Below are 25464 nucleotides of genomic sequence, written 5' to 3'. Positions count from 1 at the left end.
CAGGCCTCTCCCCTGCCCGGCTCCCGACCCAAAGGAGAGCAGCTAGCGCCAGGCCCCCGCCCCCTCCCCCGGCTCCGGCCGCCCCAGCCCCCGCCGTCCCCGCTCCGGCCGCCCCGCTCCGGCTGCCCCCGCCCTGGTCGTGGACCACCAGCGGGGCCTCTCTGCCTGCAGCCAGGCCCCTGCGCACGCCGGGGGAGAGGCCGGACCGGGCGCAGCGCCTCGCCCAGACCGCGGTCCCGGGGAAGGGCGCGTGCCCCTCTCCGGGACGCCGAGGTCGCGGTCTGGGAACGGCCGGCGCAGGGCAGGGGACTCCGCGAGGCCCGCTGTGAGGTCCGGCCTTTCCCGGACCGCTCCAGCCGGGCTCGGGAGCAGGAGCCGGCGTCCGGGCGGCCCCACCGCGGCCTTCAGCCAGGCCTCACCCGAACACGTGCTCCGAGCTCCAGATCTTCATTGCCGCCGGCGCAGGGCGCGGGCTCTGGGATGCGGGCCGGGTGCTCCGGCCCGCTCAGCTCCCGGCGAGGCGTGGGCGGGGCCTCGATGGGCGGGGCGCTCTTGGGTGCCGCCCACCCCGTCTGGTGGCCGCGCAGGCTGCGGCGGCTAAAAATAGCTCTGCGGGCGCGGCTGTGGCGCAGCCCGAGACCTGCGCTGCTACCCGGAGGTTCACGGTGCGCGCTTGCTGCAGATGCGGCGGGCGTAGGAGGCGACGCTCGTCTTTATTCCCACTGTCCAAATTCTCCCAAGGCCCTGTCCAGCTACGCCGGTTTCTACTGTCGGGGACGTGTGATGAAAAACGAACCTGTCAACCCTCAAAACTCCACTGCAGTTTGGGTCTTGAACAAACATTAAACCAGCATGTGATGTGCATCACAAGCAATCCGCAAATAGGCTGCAATGACAGAAATCTCAGCCTGTATCAAACGGCCGGGAGGATGCCACCTACCCCACACATGCTCCCGAGGTAAACGAGACAGCCCTCCGGGGAGGGGACTCCACTGCACCATTTGTCACAGAGTTCATCTTAAATTCGCCTGATGTTGGAGTGGCCATTAGTAAATGCAGTGGCCATTTGCGTTTGCTAATTGCCTTTATCCAAAGGAAAAATGAATTTTTCATATCTTTACTACAGGAGGTAGGTTTACAATTTGAAGCCAGGGGCTCTCTGGTAGCTGGACTCCTACCCTCCCACGGAACTGGGAGATGGGGATGACATTTCAAAGAGAGGACTCTCAAGTCCTTGAGAAAATACATTCTTGAGTTGTAAAACTGGGGGGAAATATTTAGCTTTAAAAAAATTTACGTATATCTCAAAAAGAATTTGTGATTACAAGTTTTCTAAAGCAAATCCTGTAAGGAAAAAGAGTCTCCCTTTGCACCAGGATAAACTCCTTTATAGCTTTGTAAAGTACCCTGCACTGCCGCAAACGAAGTTAAAGTGCAAGGAAGTGACATGCTTGTTCTGAGAAGAGGGTACTCTTCTCCAGGATGAGATGGGGTGAGAGGACAGGGCCCTTGTCTGAGTCGGCTGAGTCCCAGCTTAGAGCAGGGCCTGGCGCCCCGGGGACGTCTGTGGCCGTGGGGACAGCTCTCCAGGAGATGCTGACAGTAAAGGAGACCCCTCCCCGTCCTAGGTGCACTGGCCTCAGGCTACCTGAGCTATGGTGATTCCTGCACACGCCCTCGCCTTCTTCATCCCAGGCACTGGTTCAGTTTCCTCCACCCAGAGAGCCCTGCTCCCTGCTGGTCCTGGAGGTATCCTCCTGGGAGGAGAGCAGAATACACAAGGCCCAGAAGCTAGAGGCTGGACCGTAGGGTCCTGTGGCAAATGGCAAGAGTTGAGGCCAGAAAGGGAGACAGGAGCCATAGCTCATGGCATGAGTTGTCACATGAATTATAAAAGGCTTTATAATTCATGGTGAGCTCAGACAGATTTGAGAATTTGAGGTTTGTGAGGCAAAACCGTTTAACTCAAGCTAGATCCAGGAAGTAGGCTTGGCCGTCTATGGGAGGCCAAAGTCAGGTGGAGATGAAGATGGCGAAGCTGGAAAGGGCCTACTTTCTGGGAAGGCTTCTGGCCTCCTCCCCACCTCAGGTTTAGAGATGACTACTGGATGCCATGGAGCTGTTCTCTGCCATAGCACCTATCACAATGCTGTGTATACTTCTGTCCCCTGAGGAAGTGTTTTTGTTCGACTTTGTTGTGGGGGACACTCATGTATTTTTCATCTTTGTATTCCCAGTGCCTGGAAAATATTAGGGACTTGAAAACTTTTTTTCTTTTTTCTTTTCTTTTCTTTTCTTTTTTTTTTTTTTTGAGACAGAGTCTCACTCTGTCACCCAGGCTGGAGTGCAATAGCGCAATCTGGGGTCACTGCAATCTCCGCCTCCAGGGTGCAAGCGATTCTCTTGCCTCAGCCTCCCGAGTAGCTGGGATTACAGGCAAGCACCACCATGCCAGGCCAATTTTTGTATTTTTGGTAGAGACAGGGTTTCACCATGTTGGTCAGGCTGGTCTCACACTCCTGACCTCCTGATCCACCCTCCTTGGCCTGGCATTACAGGCGTGAGCCACCGTGCCTGGCCTTTTTTCTCTTTTTAAGAGGCAGGGTTAGCCGGATGTGGTGGCTCATGCCTATAATCCCAACACTTTGGGAGGCCGAGGAGGGAGGATCACTTGAGGTCAGGAGTTTGAGACCAGCCTGGCCAACATGGTGAAACCCCGTCTCCTACTAAAAATACAAAAATTGGCCGGATGTGGTGGTGCATGCCTGTAATCCCAGCTACTCGGGAGGCTGAGGCACGAGAATCGCTTAAACCCGGCAGGCGGAGGTTGCAGTGAGCCAAGATCACGCCACTGCACTCCAGCCTGGGTGACGCAGCGAGACTCTGTCTCAAAAAAAAAAAAGAGAGAGAGACAGGGTCTCACTCTGTCACCTAGGCTGGAGTGCAGTGGTGTGATCATAGCTCACTGCAGCCTCAACCTCCAGGCCTCAAGTGATCCTCCCTCCTCAGCCTCCCAAGTAGCTGAGACCACAGGCACTATGCCCGGTTAATAAAAACCAAATATATTGTAGAGACAGGGTCTTGCTATGTTGCCCAGGCTGGCCTTGAACTCCTGGGCTCAAGCAGTTCTCCTGCCTTGGCCTCCCAAAGTGCTGGGACTACAGGTGACAGCCACAGTGCTAGCCAGACAACTGTTTTTTGAATGAATGGGAATGACTTGCTCCTACTGCCTTTTTACTGTTTTTTCCTTTGGAGGATTTTCCAGTAAAAACAAGAAGACCTGCCAGACAAATTCTAAAAGAATTGTACCACTTCCACCTGGCTTTTGAGAAGAGAATGGGCAGTGTGGGAACAGGCAGAGGTGTCGTTCCAACCCGGGCTGCGTAATAATGGATAACCTGAGGAGTCCTGGCAAGCGCTGGTGCTTGGAAGCAGCTGTAGGGACTTTCCTTCAACTGGACTGCAGTGTGGCCTGGGCATTAGGCTTTGAGAAGCTCCCTGGGGATTCCGGAATGCAGTGAAGCTTGGAAACCAGGGAGTAGAGGGAGTAGGGGCAGGCAGGGAGGCCAGGGAAGAAGCTTGCCCTAGATAGGAAAGACATGGGCACCTGCCCAGAGCAGTAGGACGAACCCTGCTCAGAATTAAGGTGCTTATAGTCAACAGGGTTCAAGGAGAAGGAAAAGAAGCACACCCCACCCCCTTTCCTCTTTGTCTGTCACCCGCTCCTCTCCGGTACCGCTGCACTTACGGGGTCTGGCAGGTTGGCTTGCTGTGTCCCTCTCCATGCCCTTGCCACCTTGTGCCATAATTTTGGGTGATGTCAATATCCTCAAGAATGACCTACCCAGAGGCCTGTGGTCCCTGGGCCTTCCTATCATTTTTTTTTTTTTTTTAAGATGGAGCCTCATTCTGTCACCCAGGCTGGAGTGCAGTGGCACGATCTCGGCTCACTGCAACCTCCACCTCCCAGGTTCAAATGATTCTCTGCCTCAGCCTCCTGAGTAGTGGGGATTACAGGTGCCCAACACCACGCATAGCTAATTTTTATATTTTTAGTAGAGAGGGAGTTTCACCATGTTCGCCAGGATGGTCTTGAACTCCTGACCTCAGGTGATCCACTCACCTTGGCCTCCCAAAGCTGGGATTACAGGTGTGAGCCACTGCGCCTGGCCTTTTTTTTTTTTTTTTTTTTTTTTTGAGATGGAGTTTCGCTCCTATTGCCCAGGCTGGAGTGCAATGGCGCGATCTTGGCTCTTGCTCACATTTTGAACTCTTTCACCTCAAAAATCTCAAACTCCAGTATCCCACTCTGAGGACCTTCTTCCTCCCTAACAGAACCTTGACTTTGTGGTGGTACCCATCTCATACTCAGTGCCTCAGGGAAGCCACCCCCTTGCTGCAAGGCTGCCTTGTGGTCTGAGGGTCTGAGGTTCATTTAGGAGCCTACATGTGACCCAGCACAGGCCTGGGAGACAGGAGGGTGTCTGCTTAGAGACTGCCAGGAAAAAGGCCCTTGGTCCAAAGCACAAGTTTTTTTCATTGGTTAGCTTCTGGAACTAGTGTGGCCATCTCAATGCCAACAGGAGGGTAAAAGTCACCAGCAAGAAAGAAAATGTAAAGCCAGGCATGGTGGCTCATGCCTGTAATCCCAGCACTTTGGGAGGCTGAGACGGGCGGATTACCTGGAACCAGGAGTTTGAGACCAACCTAGGCAACATGGCGAAACCCCATCTCTACTAATAATACAAAAATTTAGCCAGGAGTGGTGGCAGGCACCTGTAATCCCAGCTACTTGGGAGGCTGAGGCAGAAGAATCACTTGAACCCAAGAGTCAGAGGTTGCAGTGAGCCAAGATCACACTATTGCACTCCAATCTGGGTGACAGAGTGATAGTCCATCAAAAAAAAAAAAAAAAAAAAAGAACAGAAAGAAAAAAAGAAAGATGAAAGAAGGAAAGCAATGAAAGAAAGAAAAGAAAGAGAGAAAGAAAGGAAGAAAGAGAGAAACAGTAAAGAAACAGTTCTCAAGGACATAGCCAGCCACTCCCTCATAGGCTGCGCTGGCTGCCACAACAAAATTCCACAGACTGGGCAGCTTAAATCAATTTATGCCTAGCGTTCCATTATCGGAACGCTAAGCATGTGGGAGCTATTTATATCCTACTGCTCAAAGTAATTGCCAAGGTCTGATAGCAAAAATTCAAAACATTGCAACTTCAGGCATAAATGGGTTTAAACATCAATCAGTTCTCAGGGTGCTGGAGGCTGAGGAGATCAAGGCCCTGGCAGATTTGGTGTTTGGTGAGGGCTGGCTTCCTGGTTCTTAGATGGTGTTTTCTTGCTGCGTTCTCACGTGGCAGAAGGGGTGAGGGACCTCCCTGGGGTCCCCTTTTTTTAATAAGGGCAGTCATCCTGTTCATGAGGCTCCACCCTCACGACCTGATCACCTCCCAAAGGTACCATCTCTGAATACCACCACACTGGAAGTTAGGCTTCGACGTATGAATTTGAGGAACACAAACATTCAGTCTAGAGCAACTCAGCCCACCAGAGACCCTCCTTAGCCTTGGTCATGGTTCTTTATTATAAATGTTGAATTTTTTTTTTTTTTTTTTTTTTTTTTTTGAGACGGAGTCTCGCTCTGTCGCCCAGGCTGGAGTGCAGTGGCGGATCTCAGCTCACTGCAAGCTCCGCCTCCCAGGTTCCTGTCATTCTCCTGCCTCAGCCTCCCGAGTAGCTGGGACTACAGGCGCCCGCCACCTCGCCCGGCTAGTTTTTTGTATTTTTTAGTAGAGACGGGGTTTCACCCTGTTAGCCAGGATGGTCTCGATCTCCTGACCTCGTGATCCGCCCGCCTCGGCCTCCCAAAGTGCTGGGATTACAGGCTTGAGCCACCGCGCCCGGCCAAATGTTGTTGAATCCCATCTGAATGTACATGTATCTTTAAGCCTTCACTGGTCCCCCACACTCTGAGCACTGCCTCCAGTCCTTCCCTCTTTGCCACCTCACTCAAGTGGTACCTTCTCTTTAACCTCACAGCCCCCAAACACTCCATTAGCTCCTATTCCCAGCCCTCCTATCCTGCCCATCCCACCTGTCCTGCACCTCATCAGGGCTAATCTGAGCTGCTCCTGCTCTGGTTTTTCCATTCTCTCCCTCCGTACTGCAGTCGGCCCTCTCTGGTAGGAGCCCAAATGACTCTGTGCTGCTGGAGAAAAGGCATGATCTTACTTGTTTTATCCAGGTCCCCTACGGGTAATACATTCATCCTTGGTCATCACCCTCCCCCATCCTGGACCATGCTCCCCACACCTCCTTGTCAGTTCCCGGCCCCTCTCTCTCTGGGCTGATGACTTTGCTTCTTGCCACGTAGAGAAAATTAATCCAAAAGTGTGATCTCTATTGCCTTTGGGCCCTTTGGTTAGATACGGTGGAGCTGTATGTTGGTTTGTGCTGGTTAAGGGCACAGGCTCTGGAGCGGGGCTGCTGGGGCCCACACTGGGTCACCACTCATTCATGGCCTTGGATGGCCCACAAGTGGTCGTGAGTACTGACGCGGTGTCAGACACAGGGCGAATATCCCATCTGCAGGAGATGCTGTCACGATCTGGACCCAGGCCAAGCTCCCCACTGCCCTCTGTCCTCAGATGACACTGACTTCACCAACTCTCCGCGGTGCCGGGGTTGGGGGGATCTGCTCTGCCAGTCCTCTACTCAAATTTCGGTTTCTTCCACCCTGCATCCCACCCTGGATTATAAATATAGCCAAGTCTTTTAACTTGAAAGAAAGAAAACTCCCCTCCCAGCCCTTGCTTCTGTCTGTGGTTCCCCAAAGGAGTGACACCATTTCCGTTGTTTCACCCACCTGGACCCTGCCCACCCCAAACCCGGTGGGGATTGCCTGGGCTTTGTGGGAAACAAAGGAGCAATCCCCAATCGCCAACCACTCCAATAGAAAAAGATGTACTGTTTTTAAGTAAATAGTAAGTGGAGCCATGCCCTTTGTTAGAGGGGCACTCCTGCAGAGACAGACCTGGCCCACCCCTCAGCCCTTGCGGAGAGTTAGCCGCAGGGCGGCGCATGCGCCCTGGACAGCAGCCCAGAAAGGCCCTCTAGGCAGGCATGGGGTGTGCGGGCGGCCAGGTGACACACGGGTCTGACTCAGCGACGCCCAGCAGTCCCTTTGTTGTTGTTTCAGTTTTATAGTTTCTGTAGAACTGGAAAGATGCCACCCAGAAGGGCGGGTGGCCACCTGTTGGCTGGCGGAACAGCACCAGGATGCAGCTGTTCCTTTGGACCCCGGCTGGGCCTCTCAGGCAGGGAAATCAGGACTGTGTCTTGTCACCAGCAGGTGTGGGAACTAGGAGTGAAGACTTCCTGGAAATGGAGAATTTTGAAGAAAAATTCATCCCTAGCCCTTAAGGCTGCGATGCCTCTTCTCCATTTCTTTGGCTTGAGAACCACAGTCATCTGCCTGGTTGCAAAAGCCCATTTTCACAAGGCAAAGGATGGATTACTCTCGCCATCCTAGCAGTTTATGCTGGCAAATGCCAACCCGTGCAGAGAAGCACCGGGAGTCTGTCTTCCAGGCTGCTCCACCTCCTGTCATGTCCTGCAATTGTTCCCCTCACTTCTCATTCTAGCCATTCAAAAGACTGGTCTATGCCTGCTCTCTCCAGCTTGCTGTTGACCCACTTAGTTTTTCTGCGACGTGCTATAATGGGGTCCTGAAACTTGACTCCTTAATAAGGTCGTCAATAACCATCAAACGTGCCAATCGGTGGGTACTCTTCAGTCCTCATCTTTCTGGACCTCTCTACGCACTTGAACTCAGGTGACTCTTCCTGAAACTCCACTCCCTTGGCTTCCGTGACACTCCCTTTCGCTGCCTCCTTTGCACATTCTACTTATCCTCCATTTTTCTGTTCTTCTCACTCAATACCTCTCTTTCTGAGTAAACTCATTGAGTTTCACAGTTTCCACTGATTCCCTAACTAACATCTCTATCTCAGATTTCTACCCAAGCTTCATTCCCACACATCCAGCTACTTGCAGGCATTTCCCTAGGCAGCTAGCAGACTCTTCCTTCCTCAGCACACTCCTCTTCCACAAATCTTTCAGGTTGGTGGCATCACTTAGACACCCCAGGCTGGAGAAGAGGGAGTGACTGCTCACTCCTTATAGCCAACCAATCCTCAAGTCCTCTGGAATTTACCTCTTACAGATTGTTTTGGTTCATTCCCTTGTCTACATCCTTTAAGAGGCAATAGGGGCCGGGCACAGGGGCTCATGCCTGTAATCCCAGCACTTTCAGAGGCCAAGGAGGATGGATTGCCTGAGGTCAGGAGTTCAAGACCAGCCTAGCTAATATGGTGAAACCTGTCTCTACTAAAAATATAAAAATTAGCCAGGCATGGTGGGGCATGTCTGCAGTCCCAGCTACTTGAGAGGCTGAGGCAGGAGAATTGTTTGAACGTGGGAGGCTGAGATTGTAGTGAGCTGAGACCATGCCATTGCACTCCAGCCTGGGTGACAGAGCAAGACTCTGTCTCGAAAAACAAAACAAAACAAAAACGCTGGTCGCGGTGGCTCACTCCTGTAATCCCAGCACTTTGGGAGGCTGAGGTGGGCAGATCACGAGGTCAGGAGTTTAAGAACAGCCTGACCAACATGGTGAAACCCCATCTCTACTAAAAATACAAAAAAATTAGCCGGGCATGGTGGCACGTGCCTGTAATCCCAGCTACTTGGGAGGCTGAGGCAGGAGAATCGCTTGAACCCAGGAGGAGGAGGTTGCAGTGAGCAGAGACCGTGCCACTGCACTCCAGCCTGGCAACAGAGCGAGACTCCGTCTCAAAAAAAAAAAAAAAAAAAAAAAAAAAAAAGAGGCAATAGGATTTAATAGTTAAAGACATGGGTTTGGAAAGGAACAAACCTGGGTTCCAGTCCTGGTTCCCCTTCTGCAAGTCACTTAATCTCGCTAAATGTCAACATCATTCATGAAGTGGTAATACTAGTAGCACTACCTGGTGGGACTTGTGAGAATGAAATGAGAACATGTGTGAAGTCCTTAGCACAGTGACGCGAAGCAGTGCACCATATGAGCGAGCTCCTCTCAGGTTGCTGTTGTATGACCAGCCCTACTGTGCGGCCCTTTCAGGTCTGGCTCTGGCTCACTCCTCTGGAAGACTTTAACAGCCAGGCAGTTGGGACTTGCCCCTTGGGGCTCCCTCTGCTGGCATGCCCTCCCTGCCTCATGATGCCTGCCTGGGTGCCTGTCACGCCCCTCCGTCATCCTGCAGTCCTCCTGCTGCCTCCGTTGACACCCAGCGCATTGGTTCCTCATTACTGCACTTATGTTTGTGTTTCTCCCACTAGATTAAAGATGCAGCTTTCTAGGCTCCCCCATACCTTTCGAATGGGCATTTCTGGGGTGAAAACCAGAAACAATACATATTAATGAGCAGCCCAGGCAATTACAATGCTCCCTAAAGTTTAGAAAGTAGTTCTGCATGGACTCTGAGCTCCTCAAGGATGAGACCTGAGCCTCCTTCATCTTTGTGTACCCAGGGTCTAACCCAGGTGGTGGTAAACAGTAGTCACTTGAACATTGCTTGTTCAGTGAGTCAAGGGTGACTCCTAGTGGTTGTAAACTAGCTATTGTAAACATGGCTTGGCCATGGGGCGGCGGGGGCTCTGTCTAGTGTAATTACTGACAGAGCCGTCTAGTCTAGTGTATTTCGAGCCGTATCCGGGAAGCCCTATGACCTTATTGACCAGCTCGGGGGTAAACTGAGGAGTTTTTCAAGCAGTGGTCCTACTTTTTGCTTGCATATATTCAGATTCTATACACTGAAATTCCATGTCAAATTTTCATTTTTTTTTTTTGAGACGGAGTCTGGCTCTGTCGCCCAGGCTGGAATGCAGTGGCCAGATCTCGGCTCATTGCAAGCTCTGCCTCCCGGGTTTATGCCATTCTCCTGCCTCAGCCTCCCGAGTAGCTGGGACTACAGGTGCCCACCACCTCACCCGGCTAGTTTTTTTTTTGTATTTTTTAGTAGAGACGGGGTTTCACCGTGTTCGCCAGGATGGTCTCGATCTCCTGACCTCGTGATCCGCCCGTCTCGGCCTCCCAAAGTGCTGGGATTACAGGCTTGAGCCACCGCGCCCGGCCCAAATTTTCATTTTTATAAAAGACTGCTGCTAAAAATAAATAAGTTTGAAAACTGCTGTATCAGAAAGTTTGCTTTAACTTAGAGAGAAAACCATTCTCCCAATAGGTAAGAAGATTCTGAGGGGATGTTTCCCATTTGTCATAGATATTTGCCTCATCTATTACCCCAGGACTATAACAAAACTCAGGCTGTAGTGTTTCGCTGATCCGTAAATACAATGGTAGTGAAGATCTTATTTACAGAGACTTCAACCTGCCTCGGTGTCAGAGCAAGGTGCAGAAGTAGCTACCTGCTAGTGCCTAGCTACCTGCCAGCACCTAGCTATTCTAAGAACTTACAGAATATTACTGGAATCCAAGGACATCTTCTCTTACTAAATTCACAACCACCTTGAGACTCAAATGGACAAGATGTACCAGAGTATTATGAAAACAGGGCAGGACAGGCATGTGGCTCATCCCTATAATCACAGTGCTTTGGGAAGCTGAGGGAGGAGAATAGCTTGAGGCCAGAAGTTTGACACCAGCTTGGACAGCATAGCCAGATCTCATTTCTAAATTTTTTTTTTTTCTTTAGACGAAGTCTCACTCTGTCACCGGGCTGGACTGCAGAAGTGTGATCTTGGCTCACTGCAACCTCTGCCTCCCGGGTTCAAGCAATTCTCCTGCCTCAGCCTCCTGAGTAGATGGGACTATAGGTGCCCACCACCACACCCAACTAATTCTTGTATTATTTTAGTAGAGACGGAGTTTCATGTTGGCCAGGAAGGTCTCAATCTCTTGACCTCAGGTGATTCTCCCACCTCGGCCTCCCAAAGTGTTGGGATTACAGGCGCGAGCCACTGCCCCGGCCAAAAGAAAATTTTTTAAAATAGAACAATTAGCTGGGTGTGGTGCTGTGAGCATGTTGTCCCAGATACTCAGCAGTCTGAGGTGATAGGACCACTTGAGCCCAGGAGTTCAAGGTTATGGTGAGCTATGATCACACCACTGCACTGCAACCTGGGCAACAAGTGAGACCCTGACTCTGAAAAAACAGAGCACATCCCTTTTAGTTTGTGTGGTATATGTCTTCTTTTCAACACCTATATAGAATTGCTGAGGTAAGGTGAGACGTGGTAGCTCACACCTGTAATCCCAGCACTTTGGGAGGCTGAGGCGTGTGGATCACCTGAGGTCAGGAGTTTGAGAGCAGCCTGGCCAACATGGTGAAACCCCGTCTCTAATAAAAATACAAAAAATTAGCCGGTGTGGTGGCGGGCACCTGTAGTCCCAGCTACTTGGGAGGCTGGGGCAGGAGAATCACTTGAATCCAGGAAGCAGAGGTTACAGTGAGCCAAGACTGCACCACTGCACTCTAGCCTGGGCAACAGGCTCAAAAAAAGAAAAAAAAAAAAAGAAAAAATTGCTGAAGTAAGTCTTTTCAATACACATCTTACATTCTCCTCCTTACTTCTATTTCTGGGCACTTTAATTCTATCCAATCTAGCTTACAGAGCTTCTCACTAGGCTCCTCACAAACCATTTCCTTCTCAGCTTTCAAATGCCTTCTCACATAATGCCTTCTGGGATTGTGGTACTGTACTCAAAAGATGGCTTATACAAGGAGTTTGGTGTACCAAAGCAATCATCACATTTTTTTACAAGAAGACACAATTGGGAAACATCTAGAAACTTTATGATTTGAGTATACTATTGTGGTCAACACTTCTAGAAAAATATTTGATCACTACCAAGTAAAAGGGTGATAAAGAATCTTCTAAATGTTCTGCAATTGTCATTCATGCAACATGCATTGGTAGCACCCTGGCATCGGTGACATAATTCATGGTTTTATTCATTATCATCTGGAAGATAGCAACTGGACATTGTGTCTTTTCTATTCCTTTACCTGAGGCCAGTTGCCAGGAATAGTAGCACAAACCAAGACCACCACTGGAAAAGATTATGTCAGCTTCACTTTAGAGAAAACACAGCATTAGGTTGTTCGTGGAGATAAACTACGAAGAATAGAAAAATTATTTTTTGAAAAATCCAGACCAGCCTTGTGAACACATTTGAAGGATTTTTGGAAATGCATGGCGTTGTCTAGAGATTCATGGGGCTCTCCTGACGCCTAGTGGGCAACCATATACAGTACAACTCTGGGTGAGCGAGCTCAAGCCCTAGCCATAAAACACACATTATTTTCTAAAAAACACTGTTTACCAAGCAGTCTCTCTGCTAGGAAACCATCCTCTGAATGGACGCTGGCACATATGTATATATGCATGTACCAACAAGAATACTTGGCTAGGTGCGTGGGCTCATGCCTGTAATCTCAGCACTTTAGGAGGCCAAGATGGGAGGATCACTTGAAGCCAGGAGCTCAAGACCAGCCTCAGAAGTATAGTGAAACTCTGCCACAAAAAAATTTAAAAATTAGCCAGCTGTGGTGGTGCAGGCCTGTAGTCACAGCTATTTGGAAAGTTGAGGCTTGAGCCTGGGAGCTCAAGGCTGTGGTGAGCTATGATCGTGCCACTGCACTCCAGTCTGGGTGACAAAGCAAGACCCTGTCTCAGAAAAAAAGCTCACGGTGGCTTCTGAAATAAAAAGAAATGAGAAGTAGTCTAAATGACGCTTGGTGAGAAAACTATTAAAACTTTACAAGAGAATACAATAGAGCTTATTAATGACTGGGGGGAACTATATGTTATTAACATACAAAAACATATGTTAAGCAAAAGAAAAAATCAAGGTGCATAAAGTACATGTTCATTCATGTAAACATAAGTTTTTTTGTTTGTTTGTTTTGCAACAGAGTCTCGCTCTGTCACCCTGGCTGGAGTACAGGGCACCATCTTGGCTCACTGCAACCTCTGCCTCCTGGTTCAAGCAATTCTCATGCCTCAGCCTCCCTTGTAGCTGGGACTACAAGCACATGCTACCATGCCCAGCTAATTTTTTGTATTTTTAGTAGAGGTTGGGTTTTTACCATGTTGGCCAGGCTGGTTTCAAACTCCTGGCCTCAAGCAATTCACCAGCCTTGGCTTCCCAAAGTGCTGGGATTACAGACATCAGCTACCACACCTGGCCTAAAAATTAGTTTTATATGCTTGCAAATACATATAAAATGTATGGACACACACACAAAAAAAAAACTACCTAGAAAGTTACCTTTAAAGGCTGGGCATGGTGGCTCATGCCTATAATCCCAGCACTTTGAGAGGCCAAAGCAGGTGGATCACTTGAGGTCAGAAGTTAGAGACCAGTCTGGCCAACATAGTGAAACACTAAAAATACAAAAATTAGCCAACCACAGTGGCAGGTGCCTGTAATCTCAGCTACTTGGGAGGCCGAGGCAGGAGAATAGCTTGAAATCTGGGAGGCAAAAGTTGCAGTAAGCCAAGATCAGTCACTGCACTCCAGTTTGGGTGACACAGTGAGACTCTGTCTCCAAAACAAAAACAAAACAAAACTAGGCTCCATGGCTCACACTTGTAATCCCAGCAATTTGGGAGGCCGAGGTGGGTGGATCACAAGGTCGGGAGATCGAGACCATCCTGGCTAACCTGGCGAAGTCCCACCGTCTCTACTAAAAATACAAAAAAATTAGCTGGGCATGGTGGCAGGTGCCTGTAGTCCCAGTTACTTGGGAGGCTGAGGCAGGAGAATGGTGTGAACCCAGAAGGCGGAGCTTGTAGTGAGCCAAGATCAGGCCACTACACTCCAGCCTGAGTGACAGACTGAGACTCCATCTCAAAAAAAAAAAAAAGAAGAAAGTTACCTTTAAGATGTGAACATGAGAAATGAAGAGGCTTTTACTTTTCATTTTGTGACTTTGTTTCCATCCACACTGATGAAAAAAAATATACTGAACTTTTTTTTTAATTAGAAAGACAGAGTCTTGTTCTGTCACCTAGGCTGGAGTGCAATGGTGTAATCACAGCTCACTGCAGCCTTGAATTCTGGGCTCCTGAGTAGCTTGAACTACAGGCATGTACCAGCACACTGAGCTAATTTTTAATTTAATTTTTTTTTTTTTTTTGAGATGGAGTCTCGCTCTGTCACCTAGGCTGGAGTGCAGTGGCGCAATCTCAGCTCACTGCAATCTCTGCCTCCTGGGTTCAAGCAATTCTCTGCTTCAGCATCCCAAGTAGCTGGGATTACAGGTGCTCATCACCACACCCGGCTAATTTTCTTTTACTTTTTTTTTTTTGAGACAGAGTCTCGCTCTGTCGCCCAGGCTGGAGCGCAGTGGCGCGATCTCGGCTCACTGCAAGCTCTGCCTCCCGGGTTCATGCCATTCTCCTGCTTTGGAAAACTGTCAATTTTCATAGGTTAAACATAGTCATATGACTCAGCATGTCCACTCCTGGGCATCTTCCCAAGATAATTGAAAGGATATATCCACACAGAAACCTGTACATGTGTTCATAACATATGTACATATGCTGTGTTCATAGCAGCATTATTCATGATCGCCAAAAACGAGAAAGAGCCTAAACATGTTATCAACCGAATGGATGAATGAAATGTGGTGTATTATTACAATGGAGTCTCCCGAGTAGCTGGAACTACAGGCACCTGCCACCATGCTCAGCTAATTTTTTTTATTTTTGGTAGAGACAGGGTTTCACCGTGTTAGCCAGGATGGTCTTGATCTCCTTAACTCGTGATCCGCCCGCCTCGGCCTCCCAAAGTGCTGGGATTACAGGCATGAGCCACTGCACCTGGCCTTTTTTTTTTTTCTTTTTTTAGACAGAGTCTCACTGTGTCTCCCAGGCTGGAGTGCAGTGGCTTGATCTCGGCTTACTGCAACCCCCCACTCCCGGGTTCAAGCAATTCTCCTGCCTCAGCCTCCGGAGTAGCTGGGATTACAGGTGCATGCCATCACGCCTGGCTAATTTTTGTATTTTTAGTAGGGATGGGGTTTCGTTATGTTGGCCAGGCTGGTCTCGAACTCCTGACCTCAAGTGATCTGCCAACCTCAGCTTCCCAAAGTGCTGGGATTACAGGCATGAGCCACTGCACTTGGCCTAATTTTTAAATTTTTTGTAGAGATGGGGATCTTGCTGCGTTGCCCAGGCTGATCTCAAATTCCTGGCCTCAGGTCATCCTCCCTGCTTGGCTTCTTAAAGTGCTGGGATTCTATAATCCACTGCACCTGGCCCCATCCTTATCCTGAACCTTTTATATTTCAACGTTTTACATTTTCTTGCTCTTAAAACTATTACATATTTATTACAGGATATTTGGAAAATATACATAGTCATAAAATTATTTTTTCAAAGTACTTGTAATCTCAGCACTGAAAAAAATAGCATCCTTTAATAGTCTTAGATTGTGTTATATTTTATTTGAATAGGTAATATTTTCACATGGTTCAAAAAGGTAAACACTGTGTAAAAGCACACACCGAGAAACTCAGATGGTCCACACCATCCTGCCTGCTGCTGGCAGCCACCTTCATTAGTCTTGCACACTCTATCAACCACCCCCCCAGCCCCTGGCAATCCCTAATCACCGTCTTCTGTCTCCCTGGATTTGCCTATTCTGGATATTTCATATGTATAAATGCAATCTTATAATATGTGGTCTTTTATCTCTGATTTCTTTGTTTCCAAGGTTTATCTATGCTATAGCGTGTATCAGGTCTTCATTTTATGGCTAATAACAATCCATTGTAATAATACACCACATTTCATTCATCCATTCAGTTGATAACATGTTTAGGCTCTTTCTCGTTTTTGGCGATCATGAATAATGCTGCTATGAACACAGCATATGTACATATGTTATGAACACATGTACAGGTTTCTGTGTGGATATATCCTTTCAATTATCTTGGGAAGATGCCCAGGAGTGGACATGCTGAGTCATATGACTACGTTTAACCTATGAAAATTGACAGTTTTCCAAAGCATTTTATAGTCCTACTAACATGAGGGTGCCAATTTCTCCACACTCTTGACAATACTTAATATCTATATTATTTTTTCCTATCTAGTATTTTTTATTACAGCCCTCCTAGAGTGTGAAGTGGAATCTCGTGGTTTTCTTTTTTTTTTTTTTGAGACAGCATCTTGCTCTGTCGCCCAGGCTGGAGTGCAGTGGTGTGATCTCAGCTCACTGCAAGCTCTGCCTCTTGGGTTCACACCATTCTCCTGCCTCAGCCTCCCAAGTAGCTGGGACTACAGGCGCTCGCCACCACGCCCGGCTAATTTTTTATTTTTTTAGTAGAGACGGGGTTTCACTGTGGTCTCGATCTCCTGACTTCGTGATCCGTCCACCTCTGCCTCCCAAAGTGCTGGGATTACAGGCGTGAGCCACCACGCCCGGCTTGTAATTTGTTTTTTTGTTTGTTTGTTTGTTTTGAGATGGAGTCTGGCACTCCAGGCTGGAGTGCAGTGGTGCGATCTCGGCTCACTGCAATCTCTGACTCCCGAGTTCAAGTTATTCTCCTGTCTCAGCCTCCCGAATAGCTGGGACTACAGGTGCTTGCCACTATGTCTGGCTAATTTTTTTTTTTTTTTTTTTTGAGAGATGGGGTTTCTTTCTTTCTTCTTCTTCTTTTTTTTTTTTTTTTTTTTTTTTGAGACGGAATCTCGCTCTGTCACCCAGGCTGGAGTGCAGTGGCACAATCTTGGCTCACTGCAACCTCCACCTCCCAGGTTCAAGCGATTCTTCTGCTTCTGCCTCAGCCTCCTGAGTACCTGGGACTACAGGTGTGTGCCACCATGCCCGGCTAATTTTTGTATTTTTAGTAGAGACGCAGTTTCACCATATTGGCCAGGCTGGTCTCCAACTCCTGAACTCATGATCCACCCACCTCGGTCTCCCAAAGTGCTGGGATTACAGGCGTTAGCCACCGTGCCCAGCTCCTCCCTCCCTCTCTCCCTCCCTCCCTCCCTCCCTTCCTTCCTTCCTCTCTTTCTCTCTTTTTTTGAGTGGAGTTTCACTCTTTTTGCCCAGGCTGGAGTGCGATGGTGCAATCTCGGCTCACTGCAACCTCTGCCTTCCGGGTTCAAGTGAATCTCCTGCCTCAGCTTCCCGAGTAGCTGGGATTACAGGTGTGCATCACCATGTCCAGCTAATTTTGTATTTTTAGTAGAGATGGGGTTTCACCATGTTGGCCAGGCTGGTCTCAAACTCCTGACCTTAGGTGATCCGCCTGCCTTGGCCTCCCAGTGTTGGGATTACAGGCGTGAGCCACTGCACCAGGCCAATTTGTGTCATTTTCTTTTTTCCTGATTGGTCTGAGTATTGATCTTCTCAAAGAATATCCTTTGATTTCATTCATTTCTCTCTTTTAGTTTTTAATTTTATTGATTTTTGTGCTTATCTTCTTTCTCTTCTTTGGTTTTACTTCATTTTCTTAGTCTGGCTTTTTTTCTTTTTGAAGATGAGGTCTTTCTGTTTTGCCCAGGCTTGTCTGGAACTCTTGGGCTCAAGTGATCCTCTCACCTCAGCCTATTTCTGATACTGATTTCTAATTTAATTTCATTGTGGTTAGAAAATAAGTTTTATAAGACTTGATTCCTCTTAATATTTTTATGGCCTATAATATGGTTTATTTTGATAAGTGTTCCGTGAAAACTTGAAAATAATGTGTATTCTGTTGTTATGAGTAGTTTTCTATAAATGTCTATTCGATTTATTTGGTTGATTGTGTCTAAGTCTTTTATATACTTACTATTTTCCTGTCTAATTGTTCTATCAATTATCAAAAGAAGGATTTGAAATCTCCAAATATAATTGGAAGTTGTTGTTCTGTCAGTCTTTGCTCCCTGTATTTTAAGCTTCTGTTAATGGGAACAAAGATGTTTACGTTGTTATGTCCTATTAATGAATTGACCCCTTTATTATAATAAAAATCCTCTTGGCCAGGTGTGGGTGGCTCACATCTGTAATCCCAGCACTTTGGGAGGCTAAGTCAGGAGGATTGCTTAAAGTCAGGAGTTTGAGACTAGCGTGAGCAACAAAGTGAGACTGCATCTGTACGCAAAATAAAAAAAGTCGAGTGTGGTGGCGAGCGTGTGTAGTCCCAGCTACTTGGGAGGCTGAGGCGGGAGGATCCCTTGAGCCCAGGAGTTGGAGGCTGCAGTGAGCTACGATTGCACCACGGCATTCCAGCCTAAGTGACCGAGTGAGACCCTGTCTCTGGAAAAGAAAAGAAACCCAATCCTATTCATCCTTAGTGATATTCTTTCCCCTGAAATTAATTTTGTTTGGAATTTCCTTGCCCTAAAATCTGTCTACTCAGTTTTCTTTTGTGCGAGCATGGTATGATGATGTTTCTGGTATATCTTTTTCTTATTGTTTTACTGCCATTGGGGTAATCACAGGACTCACCTGGTTTGTCTCCCGTCTCTCAAGGATTACTGTCCTTTGCCTGAGGTCCAGCGTCGCAAACCTGGGCGATAGAGCGAGAGCCCGTCTCAGAAAACCCCCCAAATCCCCCACCTCGGTTCAAAGACCTCTCTTTTTTTCCTCCGCTGTCACGGTACAGGAAACAATGTGTAGTTTCCACTGCCTGAAAGACTCGACTTGCTCTCCGAGAACCAGTTCCCCGACAGGGCTCCTAGAGCGCAGGCTGCATGGACCCAACACTCCCTGCTGCTTGTGAATCTTCGCATTGACTTCCCAGGGTCAGGAATGTGTCCTTCGGTGTCTCCAGAGCGTAGCAACACCCGATGACTGAGCTGGCGCCGCTGGGGCCTTCGCTACTTCCATCTCGCTCCTAACTGGCTGGCCCACCCAGCTGCCCAGGCTCGGGAGCCCAGGATCCCAGGCGCGCGTCTCCCCTTAGTCCCCGCCTCCAGCCACGCCCCCCCACTCCTCCGTCGGCCTCGCCTGTAGCTCCCGCTCGCCCTCCGGGTTCTTCCTTGGCCCCGCCTCCAGCCACGCCCCCCACGCACGCCATCGGCCCTGCCCCCAGCTCTCGCTCGCCCTCCCCTGTCTGCCCTCGGCTCCGTCCCGGCTTCGCCATCGGCTCCGCCTCCAGCTCCCCGTAGCCCTCAAAGGTCCTTCTTCGGCCTCGCCTCCAGCCGCGCCCCCAACGCCGCTCCGTCGGCTCCCGCCTCCGGTCCCGCCCCCACGCTCCTACCATTTGGTCCAGTCTCCTGCACTGGCTGAGGTCGCGGCCGGCCTCGGAGAGAAGACGCCGACGTCAGCGCGCCGGGGCGGGGCTGGCGGCTGGAGGCGCCGCGTTGAGAGCTGGGGCTCCTCCGTGAGCCGCGGGCGCGCTTCGCTGCCTGGCGGCCTCTCCCCGGAGCCTGCTTCCCGAGGCCACCAGTCGTCGCCTGCCCGCGCCTGCGCAGCGTCCCGGGCCGAGAGGGCCACGGCGGCGGCCATGGCGCACCGCTGTTTGCGGCTGTGGGGCTGGGGCGGCTGCTGGCCCCGCGGCCTACAGCAGCTGCGCGTGCCTGGCGGCGTGGGCCCGGGCGAGCAGCCCTGCCTCCGGACGGTGAGTCCTACCTGGGCGCCCGGCGCCCTCCACCCGGCCTCGGGCCCACTTCCGGCTCGGAAGAGCGGGCGTCAAGGTCACTGGCCCCCGCCCTGCCGCCGCACGCGGGCCGTCCCTGCCGAGGGCCCCGGCCCCTAGCGCTGTCTCTTCGCCGACCTCTGAGCGCCGGTTTGCGCCCAGCCCTGCCGGTGGGATTCGAGTTTTGAAAACGCGCAGCTCCAGTAGAGCCGGGTCTTGGCGCTTCACCGGGGCGGCTGAAGCCTCGAAGGTCATGTTGGCTTGGTGGCCGTCCTTGTCCCCGCGTTCGTGTCCCGGGAGCACGGAACGAAAGCGTCTGTAGTTTTGAGTCAGCAGCACGAGCACGATGTTGTCGCAAGGACGGGTTTTGGAGTCGGGCTGCCTAAGCTCTCCGAGTCTCCGTGTTCCCGTCTGCTGAATGGGGCCATTGCGGGCATTCCAGGACTGGCACAATTAGCTATTATTATTAAGAATGTCACATTTTCGGAGCAGGGACTCTGTGTTCGTTGCATATTAGAGCCTGCTGTCAGCGGGAGGCTCTTCCTCTGTTGGTAGCCATCCCTCTAGATACACACACAGGACCTGATACATGTTGCTGACATAATGATAGTGTGTGGACAGAACCATGGCCGTGATCTGTCTCAAGGAAAGGTTCACGTGTCCAATAATCGCTCTCACTGTTTAGGTGACTCTGTTCCTCAGCCTCACGGTGGTGTACGGGTGGTGGTTGAGGTCCCTGGGTCGGCCACGGGAACCTGGCTTGGCCTCCTGCTATCCCAGCGCCCTTGAAGTAGTCAGCTCAGCGTCTTCACTGTGAGGGGAGATAGGCCGGTGCGGGGACTCACGCCTGCGATCCCAGCACTTAGGGAGGCCGAGGCGGGAGAAGCTTGAGTCCAGGAGGTGGAAACCAGCCTGGGTAGTGTAGCAGACCCTCCGATCTACAATTTTTTTTTAATTTTTTTTTTTTTTTTTTTTTTAGCTACGGGCTTTTGCGTCGTCGCCCAGGCCGGAGTGCAGTGGTACAAACACAGCTCACTGCAGCCCCAGACTGAAGCAATCCTCCCGCCTCAGCCTCCCAAGTATCTGGGACTACAGCACCATGGTTGATTTTTTAAAATTTCTGGAGCGGCCGGGCGCGTTGGCTCACACCTGTAATCCGAGCACTTTGGGAGGCTGAGTTGGGCGGATCACCAGGTCAGGAGATGGAGATCATCCTGGCTAACACGGTGAAACCCCGTCTCTACTAAAAATACAAAAAATTAGCCGGACGTGGTGGCGAGCGCCTGTAGTCCAAGCTACTCGAGAGGCTGCGGCAGGAGAATGGCGGGAACCTCGGAGGCGGAGCTTGCAGTGATTCGAGAGTGGCCACTGCACTCCAGCCTGGGCAACAGAGCGAGACTCCATCTCAAAAAAAAAAAAAATTTTCTGGAGAGGTGGGGTTCATCGTCTTGCCCAGGCTGGTCTTGAACTCCAGGACCCAGGCGATCCTCCCACCTCGTCCCCTTAAAGTGTTGGCATTACAGGCCTGAGCCACAGCTCCTGGTCTCTACGAATTTTTGTTTTCTTAAATTATCTGGGCTCAGTGGTTCACGACTGTAGTCCCAGCAACTCGGGGGACCAAGGTGGGTTGCTTGGTGCAGGAGGTTGAGGCTCCAGTGAGCTGTGAGTGCACCGCTGCACTCCAGCGTGGGTGACAGACCCTGTCTTTAAAAAAAAAAAAAAAAAAGGGCGTGGAAGGGGGGAATAATAGTGCCTGCATTCATGACTTTTACTCTTTGAGGCTCCCTTGCCAGTCTTAGATCAATTTCTTCGCTCTGGTCATGCCACGCTGCCCTGCGGTAGGTCCTTTTTCAGTTTCCTACATTGTATCCATTTCCCTGTTTTGCCAAGCTCTGATCCCTTTTCTTCTTTTCTTTCTTTTTTTTTTTTTGAGACAGGGTCTCTCTCTGTGGCCCAGACTGGAGTGCAGTGGCGTGATCTCAGGTCACTGCAACCTCTGCCTCCAGGGTTCAAGTGATTCTCCTGCCTCAGCCTCCTGAGTAGCTGGGATTACAGGTGCCCGCCACTATGCCTGGCTAAATTTTGTATTTTTAGTAAAGATGGTGTTTCACCATGTTGGCCAAGCTGGTCTCAAACTCCTGGCCTCAAGCAATCCACTTGGCCTCCCAAAGTGCTAGAGCCACCCCCGCCTAGCCTGACCCCTTTTCTTTTGCTGCTTGTGAATATTGGACTCAGACGTACAGTTCTAGGTAGGGATCTGCGTTGTGAGCTTGCAGTTTTATGTCAGAAGTGTTACCCAGAGGCCTTCCTTTGGAGTGACACTATCGTCCCTGTAAATGTCACTCAGATGCTGATATATGAGGAAGTTCTCTGTGCTGACAGCTGTAGCTGATTAATTTGTGAGGGGAGGCGGGGGCAGTGGTGGTACATACTCTTTGGTACTCTGAAGATTTGCCTGGTGACACCTGGGCATTATTGTGCTGTGAGGGAGTCTGACAGGACAGGTGTTCCTTTCTGTTCCTGCTACCGTTAAAGATCAGAGACAGAAGTACTGCTTTCACGATGAGGTTCCTGGGAAAGAGATTCTCATGTGTTGAGAGATGAGTTCTCAGGTATTATGCCCGGAGGAATAAGGCTGATGATAAAGCAACTGAAAAGTGCTCGTGTTGTCAGACATAAAGGCTAATTCTCCAAGATGCGGAGTACTCAACTTAAGTGTTGTGAATTAGTATCTCTTACATTATTCCTTGAATGATAGACACGCAGAGCTTGGATTAGATATGCAGAGGAGAAGAAGTTTCATTGATGGTTTCTTCATAGAATACAACCTCGGTGTTAAATTCAGTCACTGATTATTGCTAGGGATATTCCATGTCAGCACAATTTGAAAATAGAGCCTGAAAAGGGCTCCTCAGTCAGTATTTATGGAGTGCGCACAGTGCCCAGTTCTGTACTAAACTTTGTGGTGATGAAGACTTGCTTTATATGGTACTCTGGTTTGAGTTTGGCCTCACCAAAACTCAGGTTGTGTTCCCCATGGTGGTGGTATTGGGAGGTGGGGCCCAGTGGGAGGTGTTTGGGCCGTGGGGGCGGAGCCCTCGTGAGTGTCTTGGTGCCATTCTGGAGGTAGTGAGTGAGCTCTGTGAGCTGTGGTGAGACTGGCTTAGTTTCAGAGACCTTAGGTTGTTATAAAGTGGAAGTTCCTCCCTCATGGCATGTGGCCGCTTTGCCATTGACCTTCTCCCACCATGTTTTGATGGAGCACCTTCTCCTGCTGTAATTTGACTTAGCATGTGACCCTCACCATAAGCCCAGCACCCTGTTTCTCATGCTTCCCGTCTTGCAGAACTGTGAGCTAAATAAACCTTCCTTTGTAAATTGCCCAGCTTCAGACACTGTGTTACAGCGAAACAGAAAGGACTAACACTAAGATGTGGCAATATAAAGACCCCTTCATATTACCTTTGCGCCACCCCTGTTCCCTGTACTCAGACCTTTTGTTTGGTTACATTGTTATGCCATAGTGTAACTGATTTGTCCCCATGACTTTCTTCCCTATGTGCTTCTTAGGGGTGGGAACTGGTTCTGATTCCCCTTTGGACACCCCACTGCTTGACAGCACCTGGGCTGGAGTTGTTGACTTGTCTAGCTTGAATAACATTTCATTTTAATCTACACCCTTAATGGATTTGACATTGGAAAAAACTCTTATGTTGCATTCTTATCTGTTATCAGTGGTTATTTCATAGGCCAAGTGTTCCGGTGGTTGGGCAGGGTGTAACACAACATAAGCTCCAGAGTCTCCCCGGCCAGTATTGCACTCAGACAAAATCATTGTTGGTGTTCCTGTCCTGTTTTGCTGTGTAGAGTTGTGTATTTATTTGAAGTTAAATCATCTCATTCTGTTTTGTTTCTTATTGGCATTTATATTTACAAACCATTCCTCATCTTAAACGTACAGTTCATTGGCTTTTAACATACAAAGTTATGCAACCATCATCACTGTCCCCAATTCCAGAAATTTTCAGCACTCCAAAAAGAAGCCCTATGACCATTAATAATCACTTCGCATTTCTCTGTAACCATTCCCCCAGCTCTAGGCAACTACTGGTATGTATCTCTCTATGGATTTGCCTATTCTAGACGTTTCATATAAATGGAATCATAATGTGTGACCTCTTGTGTCTACCTTCTTTCACTTAATGTTTTCAGAGTTCATCCCCGTGTCAGTGCCTCTTTCTTCTGTCTGAGTGACTAGTATTCTCTTGTATGGGTATACCACGTTTTATTTATCTGTTCATCATCAGGTGGTGAACGTTTGGGTTGTTCCTACTTTTTGACTGTTATGAATAAGGCATCTGTGAACATTCGTGTGCATATTTTTGTGTGGATGTGTGTTTTCACCTTTCTTGGGTAGGGGTGGCATTGCTGGGTCATATGGTGACTTTACGTTTACTATTTTGATGATCTGTCAAACTGTTTTCCAAAGTGGCTACACCATTTTACGTTCTCACCAGCACAGTGTACAAGGCTCCAGTTTCTCCACATTCTCACCCACACTTGTCTGCCTTTTTGATTATAGTGGGTGTGATGTGGTTTTATTTGGTTTTGTAATTTTTATAACTATTACTTTATTTTTATTTTTTTGAGATAGAATCTCACTCCATCACCCAGGCCAGAGTGCAGTGGTGCGATCTCGGCTCACTGCAAACTCTGCTGCCTGGGTTCAAGCAATGCTCCTGCCTCAGCCTCCCGAGAAGCTGGGATTACAGGCAGCTGCCACTGCGCCCGGCTAATTTTTGTATTTTTAGTAGAGACGAAGTTTCACCATCTTGGCCAGGCTGGTCTTGAACTCCTCAGCTTGTGATGCACCCGCCTTGGCCTCCCAGTGTACTGGGATTACAGGTGTGAGCCACTGCGCCTGGCCAGGTTGTCTTTTGAATGTTACAAATTAAACAAACATCATCAAAGTGAATGTGTTGTCACATAATTATAATTGGACTGCAATTCTACATTATGTCTGATTTTGAAATATTCTTGTTTTCTGGATAATAATGTGTGTCTCCTGGTTCTTTTTCTGGAATAGTGGCCTAGTGCTAGGTAACGCTAGTCCTCACTAAGGGAGTCATTCTCTGTTACTTCATAACCACCTGTGGAAGAGAGAGACCTTTAGTCTACTTTATGACCAGGAAATGAAGCTCTTGTAAATTTTTTATCTTGATATAACCATGGTTTTATTTTTATGTCATGTTGCAGCTTTACCGATTTGTTACAACTCAAACAAGGGCCAGCAGAAATTCTCTTTTGACAGATGTAATTGCTGCTTATCAAAGATTCTGTTCCCGACCCCCAAAAGGTAAATGCTTAGGTGTCGCTGTAGTGTTCTGCGTTCTTAGATTCGGTCTTCTGTCTCCTTCTGTAATCCATTCCCCTGCCTCCAGCTTATGTCTGATTACAGCGATGAAGATATGTCATCTTCAAATGTAACACATTTGTAGATAATGAAATTGATATGTAAAAAGGAGGCCTTTTCCTTTAACACTTCTGGGTTGTGAACTATATTATTTAGACTTTGATGTACTTGTACACAAGAAATGTTATGCTTGTAGCTTGTGCTTTTTTTTTTTTCTTTTTTTGAGACTGAATTCGCTCTTGTCACCCAGGTTGGAGTGCACTGGAGTGATCTTGGCTCACTGCAACCTCCGCCTTCCGGGTTCAAGCGATTCTCCTCCCTCAGCCTCCCGAGTAGCTGGGATTACAGGTGCCCACCACCACACCCGGCTAATTTTTTGTATTTTTAGTGGAGTCGGGGTTTCGCCATGTTG

The 25464-nt window shown here is 49.0% G+C and overlaps 2 protein-coding genes and 1 non-coding gene across 4 annotated transcripts in view; 1 reads left to right on the top strand and 2 right to left on the bottom strand.

Annotated features, from left to right (window-relative positions):
* PRELID3A (PRELI domain containing 3A) overlaps positions 1-18957 on the bottom strand; it is a 41142-nt gene extending 22185 nt beyond the window's left edge. The window contains exon 1 of one of the 2 annotated variants that reach the window (XM_037982987.2): positions 18508-18957. Coding sequence is in view for 1 of the 2 variants with exons in the window: in XM_037982986.2 (XP_037838914.1) it covers positions 420-451 (32 nt within the window). In the remaining variant the exon portion in view is untranslated. Of the gene's footprint in view, positions 1-419; positions 560-18507 lie in introns of those variants that run through there. The other variant, XM_037982986.2, reaches the window with a different exon arrangement.
* On the bottom strand, positions 3253-3314 carry LOC119618671 (U7 small nuclear RNA). The gene has a single exon (XR_005235041.1). It is a non-coding gene; the product is annotated as a U7 small nuclear RNA (small nuclear RNA).
* A 325-nt stretch (positions 18958-19282) lies between the features above and the next one.
* AFG3L2 (AFG3 like matrix AAA peptidase subunit 2) overlaps positions 19283-25464 on the top strand; it is a 48566-nt gene continuing 42384 nt past the window's right edge. Inside the window, exons 1-2 of the mRNA XM_007974712.3 lie at positions 19283-19621; positions 24896-24995. Of these exons, the coding sequence (XP_007972903.1) occupies positions 19508-19621; positions 24896-24995 (214 nt within the window). The 5' untranslated portion in view covers positions 19283-19507. The remainder of the gene's footprint in view (positions 19622-24895; positions 24996-25464) is intronic.

Source organism: Chlorocebus sabaeus, chromosome 18, assembly GCF_047675955.1.
Source record: "Chlorocebus sabaeus isolate Y175 chromosome 18, mChlSab1.0.hap1, whole genome shotgun sequence".
Lineage (NCBI taxonomy): Eukaryota > Metazoa > Chordata > Mammalia > Primates > Cercopithecidae > Chlorocebus > Chlorocebus sabaeus.
The sequence above is the reverse complement of the archived record's forward strand: the minus strand, read 5'-3'. Positions and strand labels throughout refer to the sequence as shown.